Below are 21,952 nucleotides of genomic sequence, written 5' to 3' on the forward strand. Positions count from 1 at the left end.
CAGTATATTCTCCATTTTTATATAGTTAATTTAAAATTTTTTCATATAACCCAGAAACAACACATTTTAGAGGAAAATATAGGAATCAATTCAAAAAATATAGCATTCATAAAGACTCCTGAAAAAATCATCAAAAGGCAGTCAGAGCCCAAATAAACAAATGGGACTACATCAAACTAAGAAATGTCTGTACAGCAAAGCATATCATCAACAAAGTGAAGAAGCAACAAGCAGAACAGGGAGAAAATCTTTGCACACTACGCAACAGATAGTAACTAACATTCAGTATTTACAAGAGCCTCACATACTCAACAGCAGCAAAACAAACAACCTTGTGAAGAAATGGACAAAGGAAATTAACAGAATTTTACAAAAGAACAAATACAAAGGAATAATACACATATGAGAAAATGTTCAAGCTTCTTAACTATTAGGGAAATACAAACAAAAAGCACACTGAGATTCCATCTAACTCCAGTGAGTTTGCCTACATTCAGAAATTCACTAACAATACCTGTCAATGAGAATGTGAGAAGCAAGCTAGCATCCTTCACTGTTGGTGGGAGTGTGGGCTATGGAAGTCCGTATGGAGAGTGCTAACACGACTGAAAATAATTCTGCTTTACAACTCAGCTATTCCACTCTTGGAAATACCTCCAAAGGAAATGAAATCTGCATATGTGAAAGTGACATGTAATCCTATATTTACAGCAATTTGCAACAGTTAAAACACAGAAACATCCCAGATGCCTGTGTCACATCTACTCCATGGAATACTCAGCCCTTAAAACAAACAAACAAACCCTTGAAACTCCACCATTTGCAACCAAATGATTCCAACTAGAAACCATTATGGTCAGTGAAATAAGCCACTCCCAAAAGAACAAATATGTTTTATCTGATATGCAGTAACTTCCATGCAAAATATGTATGTGTGTGTGTGTTTGTGTGTGTGTGTGTGTGTGAGAGAGAGAGAGAGAGAGAGAGAGAAGGAGAAAAGAGAAACTACCCTTCATGGGAGACCCATTAGGAAATCCTGGCTCCTGTCTTCAGATCAGTCCAGCACTGGACATTGAGGCCATTTGGGAAGTGAATTAGCAGATAAAAGATCTTCCTGACTCTCCTTTTTACTATAAATCTGTCCTTCCAATAAAAAATAAGGCTTTAAAAAGTTTACTTAAAAAACATGTCAGAGTTGCCCATGCACAGAGATAGAGAGAATGCACCATATCTTCTTGTTCATTCCAAAAGGTCTACAATTTTATAACGGCCAGGATCCAGGGGTCTGTCAAATCTGGGAGGCTGGAACTGAAACTAGATCTCCCATGGAAGTGTCAGGCTCCCAACGACCTGCTACCACAGGGTCTGCAGGAATGGGAAGCTAAGCTGGAGCTAGGAATCCAAGTACATTGACGTGGGGTGCAGATATCTTTAAAGTATTTCAAATCATATTAAATATTTTAAAGAAGAGTTTAATAGAATAACATTTAACAACAATTTTTAACAATTTTGCCATATTAGCTTCATATGATACACAGGATACATACATATTCATACAAGTTTTTTTTGTTGTTTTACTTTGTTTTACAGGCGTAACAAGGCATAGCAAGAGAGGACTGGGCAGTGAGAGGGAGATCTTCCACCCACTGGTTCATTCTCCAAATGGAGGCAATGATCAGAGTTGACGTGATCTGAAAGCAGGATCAAGCAGCTTTTACGAGATCTTAAATATGGATGAAGGGGTTTAATGTCTTGGGTAATCTCCTCTGCTTTCCCATGCATTTAGCAAGGGGCAGGGACAACAGCCCATGAACTTACATGATGCTGGTGCTGTAGGCAGAGGATCATCTAGCCACATCACCATTCTGGCCCCAGACTATTTGCCTGTTGCAGGAAGAATTAAAAGCCTAACTTTTGGATATGATTTAGAACATACAGAAAATATGAATCACATTCTGTATGAACTATTTCATTTTTTTCTTTTTTTTTCTTTCTTCTGAATACTCCCATGTCTACTTTCCTTACAACATGTTTGCCTTGCTTATCTTATGCCGTAATCCTGTTAATGGAATCAAGAATTTTTATTAGATTTTAGTGCAACAATAAGTTTTAAAACTGACAATCTTTGGCAAGGAGGTTTCAAAGTGAACTTTACACGCACGTAAGTACAAGGTCAATATGCCTAACAGTTCTTGAATTAATGGGGCTTTTGTGTTATTCCTCCACTTACAACACAAGAAAAACCTATGTACCTATAAATGTTTTTATATAACATTTTAAATCTTCATACAGATATGTCTTTATGTAAAAATTTTAAAAATCACTCATAAATGATATAACTTTGAATATGTATGGCAGAGTCATCATTAAGGAAGGAAATGGCCATGTAATGGGTCAAATAGAAGAGAAAAAGGTGGTACAACAAAGTTTGGTACTGCATGTTTGACTCAATATATTTTTGTGAATTATATACATATATACATATATAAAGAGTTTCTAGTGAACACTCTCCTCTTATTATCTCTTCCAATATTAAGAAAATTAGAGTGTATAATTAGAATTATATATTTAAACATAATAATAGGTCACTGATTTATACAGTAGTTTAAGCATTTAAAACACTGTATGAAAATAAGAGTTTAAAGTAACTTCTCACTGTACATGTAGGCTGAAAAATGTGAACAGAATGCTGGAATCATGATGGAAAATTGGGTACACAGACAGGTGTTCTCCTAGCTCCTTAGTGTAATTCCTGATAGACCACGAGATCTCTGACAGTCACTGTAGAATTAATGATTCTTCCTTTTTCTTGGATATACAAGATGTGGTTAACAAATTACATTAATCAAATAAGCTGAACCTGTGTAACATGCACATGAAAAATTCCTGACAGCTTGCCATTTAATGCTGCACAAAAGGTAGAAAGAGAACTGCTCATTTAACTCTTTTGATTGAAATGATGGGGCCATAAATAGATGCCATGCCTGCCAGTGAGTTCTGTGTCCAGTATGTTACAAAATGCTCAAAGGTCCCCTGTATTTGGGAACAGAAGGTTCATTGCAAGAAAACCTTTGTACTAATGCATCATCCTCTCAATTATATGTGTGTGTGTGTGAAAAGCTATAGGACTCAGATATTCAGTTTTTCTTTCATTTTTTTTTTTGTCTTAAGTAGAGGACAGAAAACAGTGTACAAGAAACTAATAAAATATTTCCCAGTACTATTTGAAGATAATTAAGAGATAATAAAAATATTTTGTTTTAAACTGAGGTCTTTGCTTTTTCCTTGTTAAGTTTCTTTTTGTATAAAGTATTAAACTATATCATTTCAAACAAAAAACAAAAGAAAGGGTGAAAGAGGAGGATGGGGCAGAAGGAAAGTATTTGAAGCATAATGCCATTGTGTTTTTAGAATAGTTTTTATAATTGTACCTAAATATTGCATTGAGTTTATTAAATACCAATTGAAATTAAAACAAAAAATATTTTAAAAATAACAACCTTTGTTAAGTCTTTTGTTAATATTTTTGCAACTCCGCACTTAGTAAATATCTACAAAGTCAGACCTACTCCAAAAATCAAACTGGTCCTCCTTAAATTCAGCAAAAAGTAAAAATGCAAACAACAGTAACAGATACATTTCTCAACCACTACTTTCACTCCAACTTTGTTTTCAATTTTTTCAAAAGACCAGCTCTGCAGAGACCCGAAGAGATTGTGAAGCTTCAGTTTTAGCGATACCTGTAGCCAGAACAGCTGCACTCTATTTGTTTACCTCTTCAAATAATATTGAGTAAACCAACAACTAATTACACCAATTTTACATTTAAAAAATAAGAACATCAAGACAGAAATAAATAATAGTTTCTAGAACATTCAGAAATTGTATGCAGTGAATAATAATATATTTTGAGGATATTTAATTGTTTCTTGTAGTATTAATGCTAATAAATTATTTATTCAAATGCTATCCTTTTTTTAAAGATTTATTTTATTTTTATTACAAAGTCAGATATACTGAGAGGAGGAGAGATAGAGAGGAAGTGGAGCCGCCAGGATTAGAACCAGCAGCCATATGGGATCAAGGTGAGGACCTGAGCCACTAGGCCACACTGCTGTTGTGTATAAACTAAAATTGAAATGTAAGTGAGGTGGTCACAGAAGGTGGCTAGGAACTCGCATTTATTTTTAACATATTGGTTACTCATTACTATGTCAATTAATTCCATAATGATGTAAATTTTTGCTGATGGTATGTTGGAGCTTTCAATTGACTGGGATGATACTCTGCTGGCTCTGTCTTCAGACCAGAGAGGGTATACCTAAGAAGCCGTTGAACTTGACTGGACAATAAGATGCTGGACTCTATGTTTGGTATACGCTTGCAATGGGGGAATCTCAACTGAACTTGAGCTGTGGTTATGCAACAAGGTGGAGGAATCCACCATGGTGGGAGGGTTTGGGGAGGGGTGGGGAGAACCCAAGTACCTATGAAACTGTGTCACATAATACAATGTAATTAATGAATTAAAATAATAAATAAATAAATAAATAAATAAATAATTTATTAATATGTCATTTCTATTGTAATTCATTCTTTTGTGTTAATTATTCTTCTCTATTGATTTATTTTTAGGCAATTTTTCTAGGTCTTATACATATATTAAAATAAATCTTAGGTGAGACAATCTCCCCAAATCATCATTTCATCTAAGAATTTTAAGCATTTATCTAAAAATCTTATATTTTATTTTTCATTATTTGGATTTAGGATCAGAAATCTTTTCCATATATGAAAAAACAAGCCTGATTTTAAAATTCTCCATTCTTTTGTTTCTCAGCCCATTTACTTTCCCCAGCTATTTCTTTTTCTGCCAAACACAACCAAACATCAGCAGTAGTATACAGAATCAGTAGTCTTTCATCCAAATTCTTTCTTGCCTTCCAAGTTATTGCAAGAAAATCCTTCGTTGCCAGCAAATTTGGATTCCCATCTTTCTACCCCCGATATTAATTTTCTCAATTTCTATAACAGATTAATAGATGAAACCATAGTTTTTTTAGGTGTTTTTTGTTTTGTTTTTTTGTTTTCTGTATTTGTCAACAAAGCTAATCCCAATTTTCATCACAGGGCAATGCTGAAATGTCAATAGTTTAGTATAGTGACAATTTATTTCTCATTGTATAATCCTGTGCATAAGGAGAACCTTGTGACCCTATTAATGGAACATATGGCTTGTACAAAAATAGGACAATGAGATGATCCATTTCAATTGCCTCAACTTTAAAAGTGATGTGTTTCTTTTCTTTTCCATAGTCGAGCAGAGAGAGGGGAAGTTAGGTAATGTATGGTAGCACATGATTACATGGCAATGACACAGTTACAAAACAAATACAAATGTATCTTCTTTGAATTTTACCTTATCCATCCATAGTCCTGACAGTAAAGATACTAAAATATAATAAAAGCAATTTTAACTAATATGCACTTGTAAAAACAATGTCTATTTTGCAGCTTGCTTTCAAATCGAGTAGTAAATATTTGTACTTTTACATATATGAATATATTTTGGAGGTGTTCATATGCATTAATTCAATTGATATTATTCTATATCCTGGACTAAATTCATTAATTTTCAGTAAACAAGTCAGAAGAATAGATCTTTTTTAAAATTACTAAGACTAAATTCAGTGAGATATGATAAATTGGATGAATATGGAAGAAAAAAGAAGGAGGCAGAAAATGTAATGTGTTTCAACGGAAACCATAAAATCTACTTGACAGTCTCCTATTCAGAATCATAAGTAGAAATGGAGCAAGACAGAGTATGTAATGGAGGCAAAATAATCAAACTCTAGAAATCTGATCACAGGCACTTTGGTATAATGACTCCTCAGATAATTAACCCTTTGACCTTCCATTCTGCATAGAAAATAGCGGTCCTCAGAAATACACTCTATGTAGCAAACAGCACTTTCTCTAAAGGATTTGAATTTATTTTCCACATTTCTGTCTGAAATATATTAGGCATTCTGTAGCAACTGTAGAGCATTGACCCAATTTCTAAAATAACATTAATACAACTCACAATTTTAGGGATTCAGTATCAATTTGAAATGTCATGTATTTTTATATAAACCAAAAATTTGCATGTTTGATTCTCAACTGAAAAGTCTCTTATAATGAAAGACAGACCAAAGATTCATGAATAATAATGTTACTTTAACATGTCTAATTTACAGTCATAAATAATTTTTATAAATAAAATCTAAATTACTGTTATTCAATAAAATTAAAACTATAAAGAATTAGCTGCTAGTTAAAATGAAAGTAAAAACCGCTCTATATTACAAGCCAAATAACTAATAAAACAGGAATTTTGGATAATATTTTAAAAACAATCGAAGGCTAGGAGTCATGTACTAAGCAAGTAACTGCTTCATTAGTTAGTATAAATGAGACAATGCAATATTCATCATTCCTTACACCTGACAGGCAGATAGAGCAGGATATATAACTTTATATTCTTACAATAATCACACTAAAATCTGTGACATCATCCATTTGCAACTATGTAAGCTGTTTGTGTATAGTTTTCTTTGCTCTCTTTTCCACTGAACTTTGAACATCTTTATTTGATGAAAGTTTTTACATAGTAACAATACATAGTAAAATAATTTTGAATGTAATAAAATATTTTTAATTATCAAAAGTTTCAGTAGGTGATGGTAAGGGCTGGAGAAAGGTTCAAACAGGACTGTTTTATCCAGTTCTTTCTTTCTACCTTCCTCCCTACCCTTGTCTCTGCTCCCCTTTTCCCTCCTCTCCCCTCCTCTCCCCTCCCCTTCCCTTCCCTCCCCTGCCCTCCCCTCCCCTCCCCTTCCCTCCCCTCCCCTCCCCTTCCCTCCCCTGCCCTCCCCTCCCCTCCCCCTCCCTTACCCTCCCCTCCCCTCCCCTCCCCTCCCCTATAAGGAGAGGTCTCAAATTCACTGATTTAGTTCCCCAATGCCCACAATGGGTGAGGAAGGCTGGGCTGGTGCTGATAGAAGAGAACTTTGGATCTCCAACATGCCTGGCAAAAATCCAAATATTTGAACTGTCAGCACTGACTCCTAAGCTTTGTATTGGTGGTAGGCTTGAATCCAGGGCTAGAACCAGGCTTTAACCCCAGGCATCCTAAAATGGGAAGAAAGCATCTAAACTGATACCTTAACCATATGGGTAATTGTCTACCACCCTTTTTCCCCCTGAACTTTTGAAGTAATTTCATATACTATCCAAATTAAAATGTGCTCAGTTCTTCCACAGCACTGTATTACACCAAGACAACAACAACTGAGAATTTCCATAGTAAAACTGTAATATGTAAGCATGGTACGAATAGTTACAAGTCTTTCCATCTTTAATGTATTTATGTATCTGAAACATACTTTAACATAAAAATCCCTTTTTCCAGCTTTTAACACCTGGATGGGAAAGTGAACAAGAAAATATGGTCTCTGATACATCAGTTGTGTTTCTTAGCAATAAATGAATTATTATGGCTAATCATATTAACAACATAATAATATGAAAGTATTGTGCAATGTGTAATTATTACTTCCTTCTTCAGCATTAATAATTCACATAATTCTGTTTCGGATAGTATGATTATATGCATTATATTTATATAAACAGTATTTAATTATAATCTCTTAAATTTAGGATTATAGGTTGAATCAAGATGGTGAAATAGGGTAAGGACATATTTAAAAAGACAAGAATCATTAGCCAGAGTGAAGCAGGGTAAGCACATTTCAGGTTCCACCCAAAATGGGCCTGGGCAGCCTCGAGACCTAGCAGCCAGCAGATTCAGAATACCACTAGTGGCACATGAGGTGCCATTTTGTACAGTGTGGTAAAGGCTTTTAGACTGGAGGGACAACAGTGAGCTGTGCATGCGGTGAGGTGGGAGCAAACTCACTCACAGCTCGGTGCATTGCACTGGTCTCACAGAGGAAATAATACCAACTTTGGCATCTTATGAATCAAGATAGGTCTTGATGGCCCTCAGACCTAATGGACTGTGGAAATTTAGTATATACATATATCGCTGATTATGGTTAGTGGTATAGCAAGCCTGTGATTATAGAGTAGAATGAACTTACATTTTTTGAAAACATAACAAAAGAAGGAGGAAGCAATATTGAGAGGGAAAAAGGAAGAGAAATATTGTTATCTCAGACTTGTACCTATAAGATACATAACATTTGTTCTCTTTATGTTGATAAACATTTTTAAAATATATGGCAATTTTTAATAACAATAAATATGAAATGACTAGTATTTACATGATTCCTGATAATCATGCAATTTGCTTTTTTCAGAAAGTAGGTAGGACATATCTACATATTGATTTAAGATCATTTAAGGACACTATATATAAGAATGAAGACCCTTCCAGTTTTAATTAGAGATAAGAGAAATAAAACACAATTACCATCCAAAAAATTTTATCTGCCAAGGGAAAATTTTTCAAAGAAGTAACCATGAGTGCATGGGCCACAATTGTGGTCCTGCAGGTAAAATTACCATCTATGGGTGCTGGTTCCTGTCCCAGCTGCTCCCCTTACAAACCAGTGCCAAGATGATCGCCTAAGAGAAGTATCAAAAAAAATACCCCAAGTATTTGACTGCTACTGAAAACACAGGAGACCCAGATGCTCCTGGATTTGAACTTCAGCCTGGTCCTACCCTGGTATTTGTAGTCACTTGGACAGTGAATCAACGGATGCTAGATCCTCTTTGTCTCTTACTGCTAAGACAAAAGAAATTTAAAAATAAGTATATTTTAAAATGAGTTTTCAATAGACAAAGACGGATGTACTTGCAGATAAACATAAAAATGTGAACAAAGTTACAATGATATATTCTTGGAAAATTTAACACATTTAGAACATTTATTTAAAACTGCTTTGTATTATACCACCAAATAGGTGTGAATTATTTGTGGAGAGTAAGAAGCCTAGATTTAAAATGAACAGCTTAAGCAAGATTATCTTTTTTTTTTTTTTTATCATGTTGGTATATGTGAAGCTAATGGTGTTTTGAAAAGAATCCAACATTTTCAAATAAGTTTCCAACAAAAAAGCTTAAGAAAACCAATGCATTCCTAATTTGTTGTTCCACATGAGAAATTTGTATAGTTATAATATTTAAAACATTCAATATTACTTAATCCCCCAAATAATGATGATACAGCCTTTACAGGGGAACAAAGGAAGGAATATGTAAATGTATCTGTTACAGGAGAATCGATTAAATCTCTATTTTTCCAAGTGGAAATGTATAGATCTTGAAAATTTATAGGAATGAATATGCCGTTTAGCAATATAAAACTAAATGACAAAATAGTTTGTTAAAATTACCGAGTTACATTGCCTTGGAGGGGATCAGCATTGTGTCATGTGAGTTAAGCTGCCACCTGCAGTGCCAACATATCATGTAGGCTCCAATCTAGGTTTCTCCCCTTTGAATCCCCCTCCTGAAGCTGGCCTGAGTTCTTGATACCATCCAGAACAAGCTCCACACTCACGCTTCCTTTGTTGTGACAATTTGTGAAGTTATCAGTGGAGGGAATGCCTCTTTGTCTCTCTCTTTGTCTTTGTTTCTCTAACTTTGTCTTTCAAATAAATAAAAACATATCTGTAAAACAAAATATGCATTGAAATAATAGGAACACTGACAAAAAAATGTTTGGGATGTGAAATTATTTTTTTTCCCTTTTATTCCTTCTTGGTTTATGAGAGGAAAAAACTTTATAAAAATAAAATCATATAGAGCTTAAAAATATAGGAATTAAATAAAAATAAGAGTACAGACAAGAAATAACAAGGTATTTGGCAAATGAATATCTGATAATTTAAGTGGTTCATATAAAGAGAACAATCACTAAGCAGGAAAATATCATCCTGGACTTTCTGAGAAAATTTTTTAAAATAATTAACAGGTAAAAAAAATTCCTACAATCCTGATAAGATCATCTCTGATTTTACAATAATGACCTTACAATCCTTCTGTGAAAGAGATAGAAAAGATATTTATCTCATTTGATAAAAATCTTATCAGAAATCCAATGTTGAAATAAGACAGTACACCTTTATCAAAATTTTATTAACAGGATGGAATATATATATATATGTGTGTGTGTGTCTGTATGCGTAAACAAACAGCTTTGACTGAAGCTGAAAGAGATTTAATATTTAACTTAAATAATTTATAACAACTATTGAAGATTTCACAATTCACTGGGAGGTGCAATGCTGATATCCAGTAACAATGAATCAGTTCAAAACAACTCCTGCTACCACATGTTGCTCTTAATTCCAAATTTCCACTCAAAGTTTCATTTTTTGTATCCATAAAACAACTTTCTGAATAGATATTTGTAGAAAATATTCAAATAATGATCCCTTATCTAGAAGTCAAAAAATTTCTTTGTTTCAAATGTAACTAAAAATCAGCATACCACCTCCCAATTACTTTATGTAATCTTCATCAAAACACATTCATTAAACATAAAATTAACATAACTCACCTCTTTGAATGAGATGTCTTGGCTTTTTTGATTTCAAGGCAATATCTTTTTTTAATCCATACAAAAATGGGAAAACAAGTTCTCTGTGTTCACTAGACCATTTTGAAAATATAGAAGAATCCATATTCTGTGAAAACAACATGAAAGTGATAATATCTCATATATTTCAGAGTTCCCACAAGTATTATGCATTGATTTTTAGTATTAAAAAAAACCAGCAACATAAACCTGTGTGGTAAGACAGTGCTAACAAAACTTGGATAGCCCTCTATAACCTATGCTTTTTTAAAATTTACATCTTTATGTGTAATATTTCTACATATGTATTGAGAGTACTATAATTCAGTAAATGTGTAGAATATATAATCAAATTAGGATGATTAGCATTCATACAGGCTCAAATACTATTGTATGCAATTTTGATAAATTATTCTTTAAGAATTAATGACATACAAACAACCAAAATGTCAAAACAAACAAGCCACTCAAGAAATGGGCACGGGAAATGGGCAAACACTTCACAAAGGAACAAACCCAAATGGCAAATAAACATATGAAAAAATGCTCAAGTTCCCTGGCAATAAGGGAAATCCAAATTAAAACATCAATGAGGTACCACCTAACGCCAGTAAGACTGGCCCACATGAATAAAAGCACCAACAACACTTGTTGGCGAGGTTGCGGGGAAAAGGGATCCATCCCTACTCCACTGCTGGTGGGGCTGCAGGCTGGTACAGCCTCTATGGAAATCAGTATGGAGAATATTCAAACAACTCAAATTCAACATACCGCACGATCCAGCAATAGCACTCCTAGGAATATATCCAGAACAATTGTTTTACGAGAAACCAACATGCACTCCTATGCTCATAGCAGCACAATCAGTAATTGCAAAAACATGGAAGCAGCCAAAATGCCCATCAGCAGAGGATTGGATAAGAAAGCTATGGTTCATCTACTCCATGGAATACTACTCAGCTATTAAAAAAAACAAAATGCAGTTCTTTGTGGCCAAATGGGCCAAACTGGAAACCATAATGCTAAGGGAAATGAGCCAATCCCAAAAGGTTAAATACCACATGTTTGCTTTAATTTAAGATGATATGATCTTATGTATAACATGTTATGTTTTGAATGTTATATGTTGTGTATAAACTAAAATTGAAATGTCAATGAGGTGGTCACAGAAGGTGGCTGGGAACTCGCATTTATTTTTAACATATTGGTTACTCATTACTATGTCAATTAATTCCATAATGATGTAAATTTTTGCTGATGGTATGTTGGAGCTTTCAATTGACTGGGATGATACTCTGCTGGCTCTGTCTTCAGGCCAGAGAGGATATACCTAAGAAGCTGTTGAACTTGACTGGGCAATAAGATGCTGGACTCTATGTTTGGTATACGCTTGCAATGGGGGAATCTCAACTGAACTTGAGCTGTGGTTATGCAACAAGGTGGAGGAATCCACCATGGTGGGAGGGTATGGGGAGGGGGGGGAGAACCCAAGTATCTATGTAACTGTGTCACATAATACAATGTAATTAATGAAGTTAAATAATACATAATTAAAAAAAAAGAAAGAATTAATGACATACAATGAAACATCCTCTACAATGCTGTAAATGAGACTAAGGCAAAAGTGGTTGTGATACTACAATTTCATGAGTAAATGAAAAAGTGGAAGGAAAATAAGAAATAAAATATGATGCAATATAATGCTTTCCAGAAAGCCTGAAGGAAGATTCACAGCAAGAAAGCGATAGACAAAGTAATTGCACACAACACTAAAAAGCAATAACAAAGAAACAAAGGGAATGATAATAACAAGAGGGGAAAAAAAAAAGAGAGAGGGCCAGAGTTCTTACAGTTTTTAAACTACAAGTCAATGTGATACCTATGGCAGGAATAACAAGTCAAATATTAAGAAGGAGCTTGATCGGTGAACAGGGGCAGTGCAAACTCAAACTGTACAATGTCTGTAAACTGGTTAGGGATGTTTTAACATTCTCTGTTCTCTCCTTTTCACTTCAGTTCATCTAGGACTGTTACTGAGGTTTCTCCAATTCATCAGGTATTCAGGCTTTTTTTGTTTTTATCATCTTTTACTGAATCTGCATGGCTTCTGTGCTCAATCTTTTCTTGTGATTTAAGACAACCAACACACCACACATCATCATGCCTGCGTTTGAGTCAGTAATTTGGAGGAAGAAGAAATTAACAGAAGGGGGCATTTCATATATCATAAGTGGCTTTCACAGAATTTCTTCACTTAAGTTTATTCAATATTGTGTCATACTTTGATAGTATATTTAATTTGTATTATAATTATTCTTATCACTCTTAACAAACACTTCACATATAAAGAAAATGCGACATAAAAGTAGCTACTTATATGAATTTCTATCAAAGGTAGTGATTTTATCATGGAAAAAGTAAAAGGAAATTATCTTGTGTACGAGCTGATTAGTGAAACTAATCTAATGCGTAAGAGATTCATGACAGTGCTTAATGATCATACTGTCACCTGTCGTCCCCTAATTCTCCCAACAATAAGGAAATTAAAAACTAATCTCAGATACACAATGTTTATTAAAAATCATTTAATATATAGATTTGTGAAACTTAAATAGCCAGAAAATAAATGTAAATTCAACTCATTTCAGAAATCTTTTTAGTTTTCCCCTTAACCGATTCCAATGCATCTGTCTGTCATTATACATCATTACTTTAAAATAATTCTCCCTACCCTGTTTTTAGAAAGGAAGAATGTATTACAAAGGGCACAAATGTGACGGTGGAGTAAATCCATTAGAAGATAATTATAAAATCTAAAGTTCTAAATGAACTATTGTACATGCTTCCAAACAAAAGGCAACAGGTTTTTTTTGCTTTGTTTTGTTTTGTTTTGCTTGCATGCAATGCAAGAAGGGGAAAGAAAAATCTTGGAGAGTGAAGGCTAGAGATTATGAAATAAATATTACATTCACACAACAATAAAATATATTTTTTAGTAACAAAAGCAATTCCCTTGAAAACTAGAAAATATTTTTAAGTTATTTGGTAGCACTTAGCAAATGGGTTAAAAAATTGATTACGTGAGATATGACAGTACTACAAAGTTTGCAGACATTGAAATCAAATTATAAATTTACTTTGGTGCAATTATTTTTTTACAAATGTACTTTATTTTATTTTATTGGAAAGTCAGATAAACAGAGAGGAGGAGAGACAGAAAGATTTTCCGTCCGACAATTCACTCCCTAAGTGACCGCAACGGCTGGTTCTGTGTCGATCTGAAGCCAGGAGCCAGGAACTTCTTTCTGGGTCTCCCATGAGGGTGCAGGGTCCCAAAGCTTTTGGGCCATCCTTGACTGCTTTCCGAAGCCACAAGCGGGGAGCTGGATGGGAAGTAGAGCTGCCGGGACTAGAACTGGTGCCCATATGGGATCCTGGCACCTTCAAGGCCAGGATTTTAGCTGCTAGGCCATGGCGCCGGGCCTGGTGCAATTATTTTTTTTTAATCTATTTTATTGTATTGTTGTTGACAATCTTTACATAGTTAATTACAGTTAAAGAAAAAAAAACTTTCAGGGGGTACAGGGAAGTGGGTAATACTATTATGTCAATATTGTTTTCATCATGTATCTGAGGTAAAGGGGAATATTGAGGGGGAAGCCCCACCCGTTTTCCCGCCCACCCCAAGTCCCAGATGTGGGGCATGCTGTGAGATATTTGCTCAAGTGGTTTTAATAGTTCTCCAGTTATGAATCGCTGCCAGTTTCCCTCGATGAGGTCGTCCACTGATTGATATGGTCCATCATAAAATCTCCGTTTGCCCCATATTTCGCTGCCAGCATATAGCTGAGATGAATGATTGACCTGTACTGTCTTCTGTCTTTTCTTGGTTAGAGTTCTGAGTCCAGCAGTTCAATTGGGGAGATCTCCAAAGAAACTCTGAGGTATTCCCAGACTAGTTTCTTGTATGTTCTAGCAAGCACAGGGCCCGGCACAGTCCATCACCCCGATCAGCTGGTGGTTTCAATTGCTGGGTTGGTTCTGTTTTCAGTCCCGAGTTGCACTGGAACCAATGGGTGTTGCAGTCCAGTCTGGTTCGGCCCTTACATCAACCAGTGGGAGCTGCAGCCTAGTCGGGGCGATGGTGCAATTATTTTTAAAGCCATGGATAGTTTCTCAAAATAAGAATTTCCCAAAAACCTTTAAAAACTCTATTTGCCTTTGATTTTCAAAATCTTTGCACCAAATAAATGTAATTATTTTAAGTTCAATTTTTCACAGACTTTGAAATACAACATCCTTTTTAATTGAATACAATTAACTCTGTTTCAAATATCTTTGGTCTGAGAAACCTATATGCAGCAGTGTTTGATAAAAATCCTTCATTATTTAAAAATACAGCTGATTTTGGCAATTCTAACTCTCATTCTCTTAAAATCTGTTCCCTGCTATCAAGCTTCACTGTTAGTTCTCTTGGTGTACTGCTATAATAATCACAAACAATCACATATATCTCCTATTAAAGTCTGTGTTCATCTTGTCTTTTAGAAAACATATTTACATTTCTCAAAACCTAAATATTATCATGTGTCATTTTTACTTTAAGTCTCTGCTGGCCATTCAAGTTATGTAAGACTATCAGTAGCTAAAAATGTCAACCAGTTATGGCACCTGATAGCTTCAAATTCATCTCATAACTTTGTATATTTTTCTCCTGCCAAATTGAATTTCATTCAATCCTCTGACCACACCCCAGCAAAACAAGCTAGCGTATGACTCAACTCCTTGTGACAGTTCCTCCCTCCACCTGGATTGCTTTTCTTCTAAAACTTTATATGAGTAAATCTTCTTTATTAAGTATTTCTTTAATCTCAGAAAAACTTTTAACAACCTTGCAGAAAGTAATTAGCCTCTCATTGTTCTCTCTGTCAACACACTGTTAAACACTGAAAACACTGTTTCGAGAAATACCAAAAGGGATGGGTGAAGGAAGATTCTTGGTTAAAGGTAATGTAACAGGTGTCTCCATTATCTGGAGAAAGTAAAGTAGCCAAGAAATAATTTTAGGGGCCAGTATTGTGGTGGAGTGGGTAAAAGTGCAGGATGCCAGCTGGCATCCTGCTTAAAATCCTGGATATTCTACTTCCTCTCCAGCTCCCTGCCAATGGCTGAGGAAAATCAATGAAGATAGGGTAGCTGTTGCAGCCTTGCCAAACACATGGGAGCTTGGATGAAGCTCCTGTCTTCTGGCATACAGGCATGGCTCAGCCTTGGCTGTTACAGTAATCTGGGGAGTGAACAAACAGATGGAAACTTTCTTCCTGTCTCCTCCCTCCCCCCTTCTCTCTGCAACTCTGACTTTCAAATAAATCAATCAATAAAATCTTTTTAAAAAGAAACAGTTTGGGAGGAATGTAGAGATTGTATCTTCCACATGTCTTAAATGCAACAATCCCTTCAGCACTTAATTTTATTCATGAATGTTTAAGTTACTCCAAATTTTTCATTCAAAAACTTCTTTTCAAGAAATGCTTATTTGTCACTTAAAAACTAAGGGATGGGTGACAGTGGTAACAAAAAAAAAAAAAAATCTATCTTCCTTATAGACCAGAAATTTATATTCAATTGTTCTGTCATGGAACCTCAAGATACATTTTCAATCCTTTCTGGTTTGAGTTTAACAAACTTATTTCCTGAATGTTAGCTAAGATTATTATTATGTCTTCATGTTCTTATGTTAATAAGTGGCTCCTACAATACTCACACTCTGATATACCAAGGCTCTGTTACCAGGATCATTCTATAATCACAGGCAATTCACCATCCCCAGCGTCAACTCACCTGGATTTCATTTTTCCTTTTTTTTTTCTTTCTAGGCAGGCATCTTGCTTTTAAAGTGCTAATGCAGAACTTTAGTTTTCCAGATAACACTAAAGGGAATAACTTGAGTAGTACACCAAAATGCAACCTAAAATAGCTGTGATATTTTTTGGAATGGAAATCATTTGCTGTAGCAGTTGGATGCACAGCCTCCCATTAACTTAATGAGCAAGGCTTTCCATACAAGGTCAATAGTAAATGCATAGCAATTAGGAAAGGTGTTTAGAAGAGTGGGTTAAATATTAGGCGGCATTTAGTCTCTGCTTTTGAGAATAAAGGTTGGCTAATAGGAAAAACCATGAAAAAATGAATACACTTTTTTTTTTAAAGATTTATTCATTTTATTACAGCCAGATATACAGAGAGGAGAGACAGAGAGGAAGGTCTTCCATCCGATGATTCACTCCCCAAGTGAGCCGCAACGGGCCGGTGCGCGCCGATCCGATGCCGGGAACCTGGAACCTCTTCCGGGTCTCCCATGCGGGTGCAGTGTCCCAATGCCTTGGGCCGTCCTCAACTGCTTTCCCAGGCCACAAGCAGGGAGCTGGATGGGAAGTGGAGCTGCCGGGATTAGAACCGGCGCCCATATGGGATCCCGGGGCTTTCAAGGCGAGGACTTTAGCCGCTAGGCCACGCCGCCGGGCCCATGAATACACTTTTTAAAACAGTGTTAGGAGAGTTACTATTTAAACTAATAATAGTTTGAAAGGATAACTTATAACTGATGACAGGTTTAACTATTTGAAAAACTGCTCCTATATGACATTTGATGCCAATATTATTTTCTTTTAACAAGGATGCCTCAAAATATAATACCTTTGTTACAAGGGGAATAGAATTCCCAAAGGATAACCTAGCCAAATTCACACAGGAGACACATAATGTATATAACATAAAGTGACATTTTGGTTCTATTGAGAAGATAGCGGTGTAAAGATGATGATATGTAAATATGGTTTGCTGCAATTGTCCAGGCTAAGGATAAATAGGGGGAAAGGAATCATAGAAAAATATTGCCCCTTCAATTGAAAAATGGTAAATCCAACACTTGTCATTGACAAAAAGGAAGGTTCCATGTTAATTACTGAGGCATACTTTTTGCCAAACAACAATGCACGCTTGCTAATAGCATTTATAGAACCCAGTAAAATAGATGCTATAATTTTCCTTGACATTTTAGAGAAAGTTATAATTTCAAGTTGACAGGAAACAATGCCAGTTTAGAACAATAGTTTGCTAGTTCTTGGAAGAAGCAAGAAGCCTGAAGAAATTTACAAGACTTGGGGTTTTGCTTTGGAAAATCTCTCCAGTTATGTTGTGACAAGATCCCACAGTTACTGGTTGGGTCAGACTGACCCTCTTCCTTTAAGGAGGAACCAGGTGTTGGGAACTAAGCCCCATGGAAGGAGGAACTGGTCCTGAGAGCTGAGTCCCATGATAAAGAGAACCAATTTCCACGAAGTTAAACTTTAACTACAGCAGTGCTTACCTTGGCTCTAACCTGCTTATTGTATACACTGCACCTCGCCCTCGTGTAAATCACTTTTTTGAGGACCGAGGATGTGGTTTAATTATTGTAACAACTTTATATCACTTTGATTAGATTCTCCAATCTCTATTTGTATGACCAACTAAGAAATAACTCAGATGTCTCTCCATCAGCTGATGACTGGATGCAATTGGAGATGATTATAGTTAGTGAAATCAACGAATCCCCAAAATATAAATAGCATGATTCTCTAGTTTATGATAACTAATATGTAGAAAACAAAATTATAATGTGTGCCAGTGAAATTGACATTATGAGATTTGACCCTTGCTTTTAGATTTTATCAATACTCCTGGAGAACAGTGGCTTTATATTTCCTATTTACTGATTTCTTTATTAGTGGAGGATCAAGCTCATAATCACAAAGTAAAGTGAAAGTATGTCATGGTAAAAAAAAATAAGAAAGGAGATAGGAGAGGGTTGGTAGGGTTGGAAAGAAGAAGAGAGTAGAAGGAATCATTACATTGGTAAAGCTGTATAAGTTAAGAAAATGAAATCTATTTCTTTTATATAAATAGAAATAAAAAACTGAGAAAAATGAGCAACTTATTTGACAATTATGAATTGAAAGCCAATTATAGATATGGCACAATGCGAAACATAGGCGCAACATTATTACTTGCTACTTAAATATGCACTTCTGAAAACATTCCAAAATATAATATTAATTTTCTTTTAAGATGTAGAAAATGTAAGTGGGATTATAACATGAAAAGTTTTAAAAACAGTACAAAGCATATGCTAATTGCTGAAACAAATCCTATTAAAATTCACATTTTTTAAACCTCAAGATTTAGCTTAACTTTTTTAGAAAGTTTTCAAACAGCAAATGTAATAGTTTCACATGAAGAGACAGTGTACATGAGAACCAAATGAGTTAATATTGGTTAAGTAACTTCAAATGAGATGAATACACAGAATAATTCAAAAATATAACCTGGGTTTAAAAAAAGCACAAATGTTAGGGAAAGTCATTTTTCAATAAAACATATAGGTCAGAAGTCTATATTGTTAGGCATATTTTGAACAAGGAGAAAAGCAAAATAAAGGATTGTAACATTGTTCCAATGGTTATGTTATTCTTTAACCTAAACACCTTAACCAAATCTAACATTTTGGAATTCATATATTTTAAATTTGAGTTTGAATCTGAGAAATGGTTTATCTTTTACATAAAGAAAACAGTTAAATAAGTTAGCTTGATTATTAAATTCTCAATTATATTGGCAAAATAGCATATTACAACCTACTTGGATATGTTTTATAAAAGCACAACATTATACACTCAAACTGACTCAATACAATTGCTTCATAATATTAAAATTTAGGTTTCACACTCATGCAATTGGAATAATATACTCCTTTAAAAATTCTGTGTATTTGCAAATGTTCTTTTGCATGAGTTTTAAATAAGACTGCTTAATCTTTGCCTGTAACTCTGCCTTTCATTAAAAATAAAATAAATCAATATTTTTAAAAAAGACTGCTTCAAATGCAGCATAATTTTGCCCCCTCCCAACTTCATACCTTTGTAAAATATATCCCAAAAATATAAAGTACAATTTGATTTAAAAATGTATGATATAACAATGGGTTTTACACACACACACACACACACACCTGTGCTTGAACTCTTACATCTACAAACATTACCAGTTCTGCATACCTCCTGAGATTTCATCAAGGGTTATCACTGATCTTAAGTTTACAACCTGGAAGTCGGACAGCCCCATAGCAAACTTTATTCTAACTTCACAGTGTTTTTGTCACATTTTTATTAAAAACATTTGGCCTACCGCTTTCATCAGAAATCTTCAGCCAAAGTACTAATCACAGGGATTCAAAATCCCTATGATTGGATAAAATGACTCAAAATTGTAGTTGCCAAAACTTTTCAAGACACAAATATATCATTTTAGGTTCTCAAGCTATTAAATTCACCATTTTTGATATCTTGCTTATTTTATTAAACAGAGGTTTAAGACTTTCTAGGTGAATACAATGAGACAAACACATGCTTAGTTGTATTATCTTGAAAACTAAAGATACACAAAGAACAGTAATCTGAAGCAATAGCTAACATTTTCCTTTCATGTGCAGACTAAATTTAGTTTGAGAAAATTCAGTGCTAGTGATGTATATGTGGGTTATAAAACACAAAATCCTTATCATTCAAGGTATAGACCAAAACTGTAATCTCTTTCACCTTGACTAAATAAACGTCATTATAAGTAAATGGTGAAGAATGGTTCTTTTATTGATTTTGTTATCTTTTTAAGCCAAGAATGTACAACTTTCTTATATTACCAGTCTACAAAGCAATCTTAATGATGGTATATTTCATTCATTTTAACAATTGTAATTTTGGATCTTTTTTCTATGCAAAGGTAAATTATTTCATAATCCTTTCTTGAAAATTTCAACTTGCTAAAATTTCTAGCCACCAACAAACTGCTAAGTGTATTTCATTTTCCAACTTTACACTTATCTTGTTTGTACAGCTGATATCCCTAGTGTCCAATGAGAAATGGGTTTTCATCAAGTTGTCCGGGGAATGATGTGTACAATTCCTTTTGACACTGATGATAGGTGAATACATACATCCAGCCCACTTCAGTGAAAATTGACCCATAATTTTTGTTTACCCTGAGGAAAAATACAGTAATAAAGTTTAAAAATGAGGGAAATATATACAGTTAAATTCTTGAGGTTTACCATTAGTTAGTGACAGTCGGCAAACACTACATTTTGTCTTCAAGACAGACAGCTCAAGGTTTCCTTTTAAGTGTTCATAGGTACTTTCAGGTGCTTTAAAGTGTAATAATTGACTCAAAATGACAGGAAGAAACACAGAATGTGGATTTTTCAATTTCAAGGTTCCTGAAAATTCAAAATTAAAGGTATGTTTCAAATAATTTTCTCCTATCACTACTGTCTATTAAGATTTTTCTAATATGTTGTATGCCTTCTGTATAAATATTTGGTAGTTCTGAATAGCTTCCACACAATGACAAAGTACCAGCCTCAAGAACATGTTGCTTTTGGATTAAACTCTAAAAGAATCTCTAAAACAGTATTTTCTAGACTATATCAGTATGCTAAGAATTGAGAAGACTGTATCTCTGTCTACTGAATGAGAAGTGCCACTGCACCAAGTAGTTTAAACGAATGTGTGATGAAAAATGAAGACGGGCCAACAAAAATATGTTAAGGGTTTATTAATTCAAAAAGATGTATTAATTTAAAAGGCATTCAGATAAAAGGAGGGGGTCGAGAAAACAGAGAGAGAAGAAGAGGAAGAGGAGAGAGAGTTCTTCCATTTTTCATTCATTTGCCCAATGACTGGGACCCCAACAGAGCCACCGCCTCAAAAGTCATCTTGATCTACATGATTGCCGGCAAGTGGGCACATAGGTCATCTTCCTCCTGTCTCTCAGGTGCATTATCAGGGAGTTGATAAGAAGCCGAACAGCCAGTATTGGAAATGTCACTCATATGATATGCCAGGGTCACTGGCAGTGGTTTAACCTGTTGTGCCATAAATATTTTTACATCAATGAATAGCCCATAATATGCTAAACATTATTTTGCCAATAAGATTTCTTTTTTAAGATTTATTTTATTTTTTATTGGAAAGTCAGATACACAGAGAGGAGAAGAAACAGAGAGGATCTTTTGTCCATTGATTCACTCCCCAAGTTGCTGCAATGGCCGGAGCTGCACTGATCCAAAGCCAGGAGCCAGGAGCCTCCCCTAGGTCTCCCATGAAGTTGCAGAATCTCAAGGCTTTGGGACGTGCGCAATTACTTTCTCAGGCCACATGCAGGGAGCTGGATGGGAAGCGTGGCCGCTGGGATTAGAACTGCTGCCCATATGGGATCCCGGCATGTGCACAGTTGGACTTTAGCTGCTAGGCTATGGCGCCGGGG

At 34.9% G+C, this 21,952-nt stretch overlaps 1 protein-coding gene across 1 annotated transcript in view; it reads right to left on the reverse strand.

The window, feature by feature from the left end:
- LRRIQ3 (leucine rich repeats and IQ motif containing 3) overlaps positions 1-21,952 on the reverse strand; it is a 98,330-nt gene that overhangs the window by 11,695 nt on the left and 64,683 nt on the right. The window contains exon 6 of the mRNA XM_058681243.1: positions 10,577-10,703. Within this exon, the coding sequence (XP_058537226.1) occupies positions 10,577-10,703 (127 nt within the window). The remainder of the gene's footprint in view (positions 1-10,576; positions 10,704-21,952) is intronic.

The sequence above is a fragment of the Ochotona princeps genome, chromosome 2 (assembly GCF_030435755.1).
Source record: "Ochotona princeps isolate mOchPri1 chromosome 2, mOchPri1.hap1, whole genome shotgun sequence".
Taxonomy (NCBI): Eukaryota; Metazoa; Chordata; class Mammalia; order Lagomorpha; family Ochotonidae; genus Ochotona; species Ochotona princeps.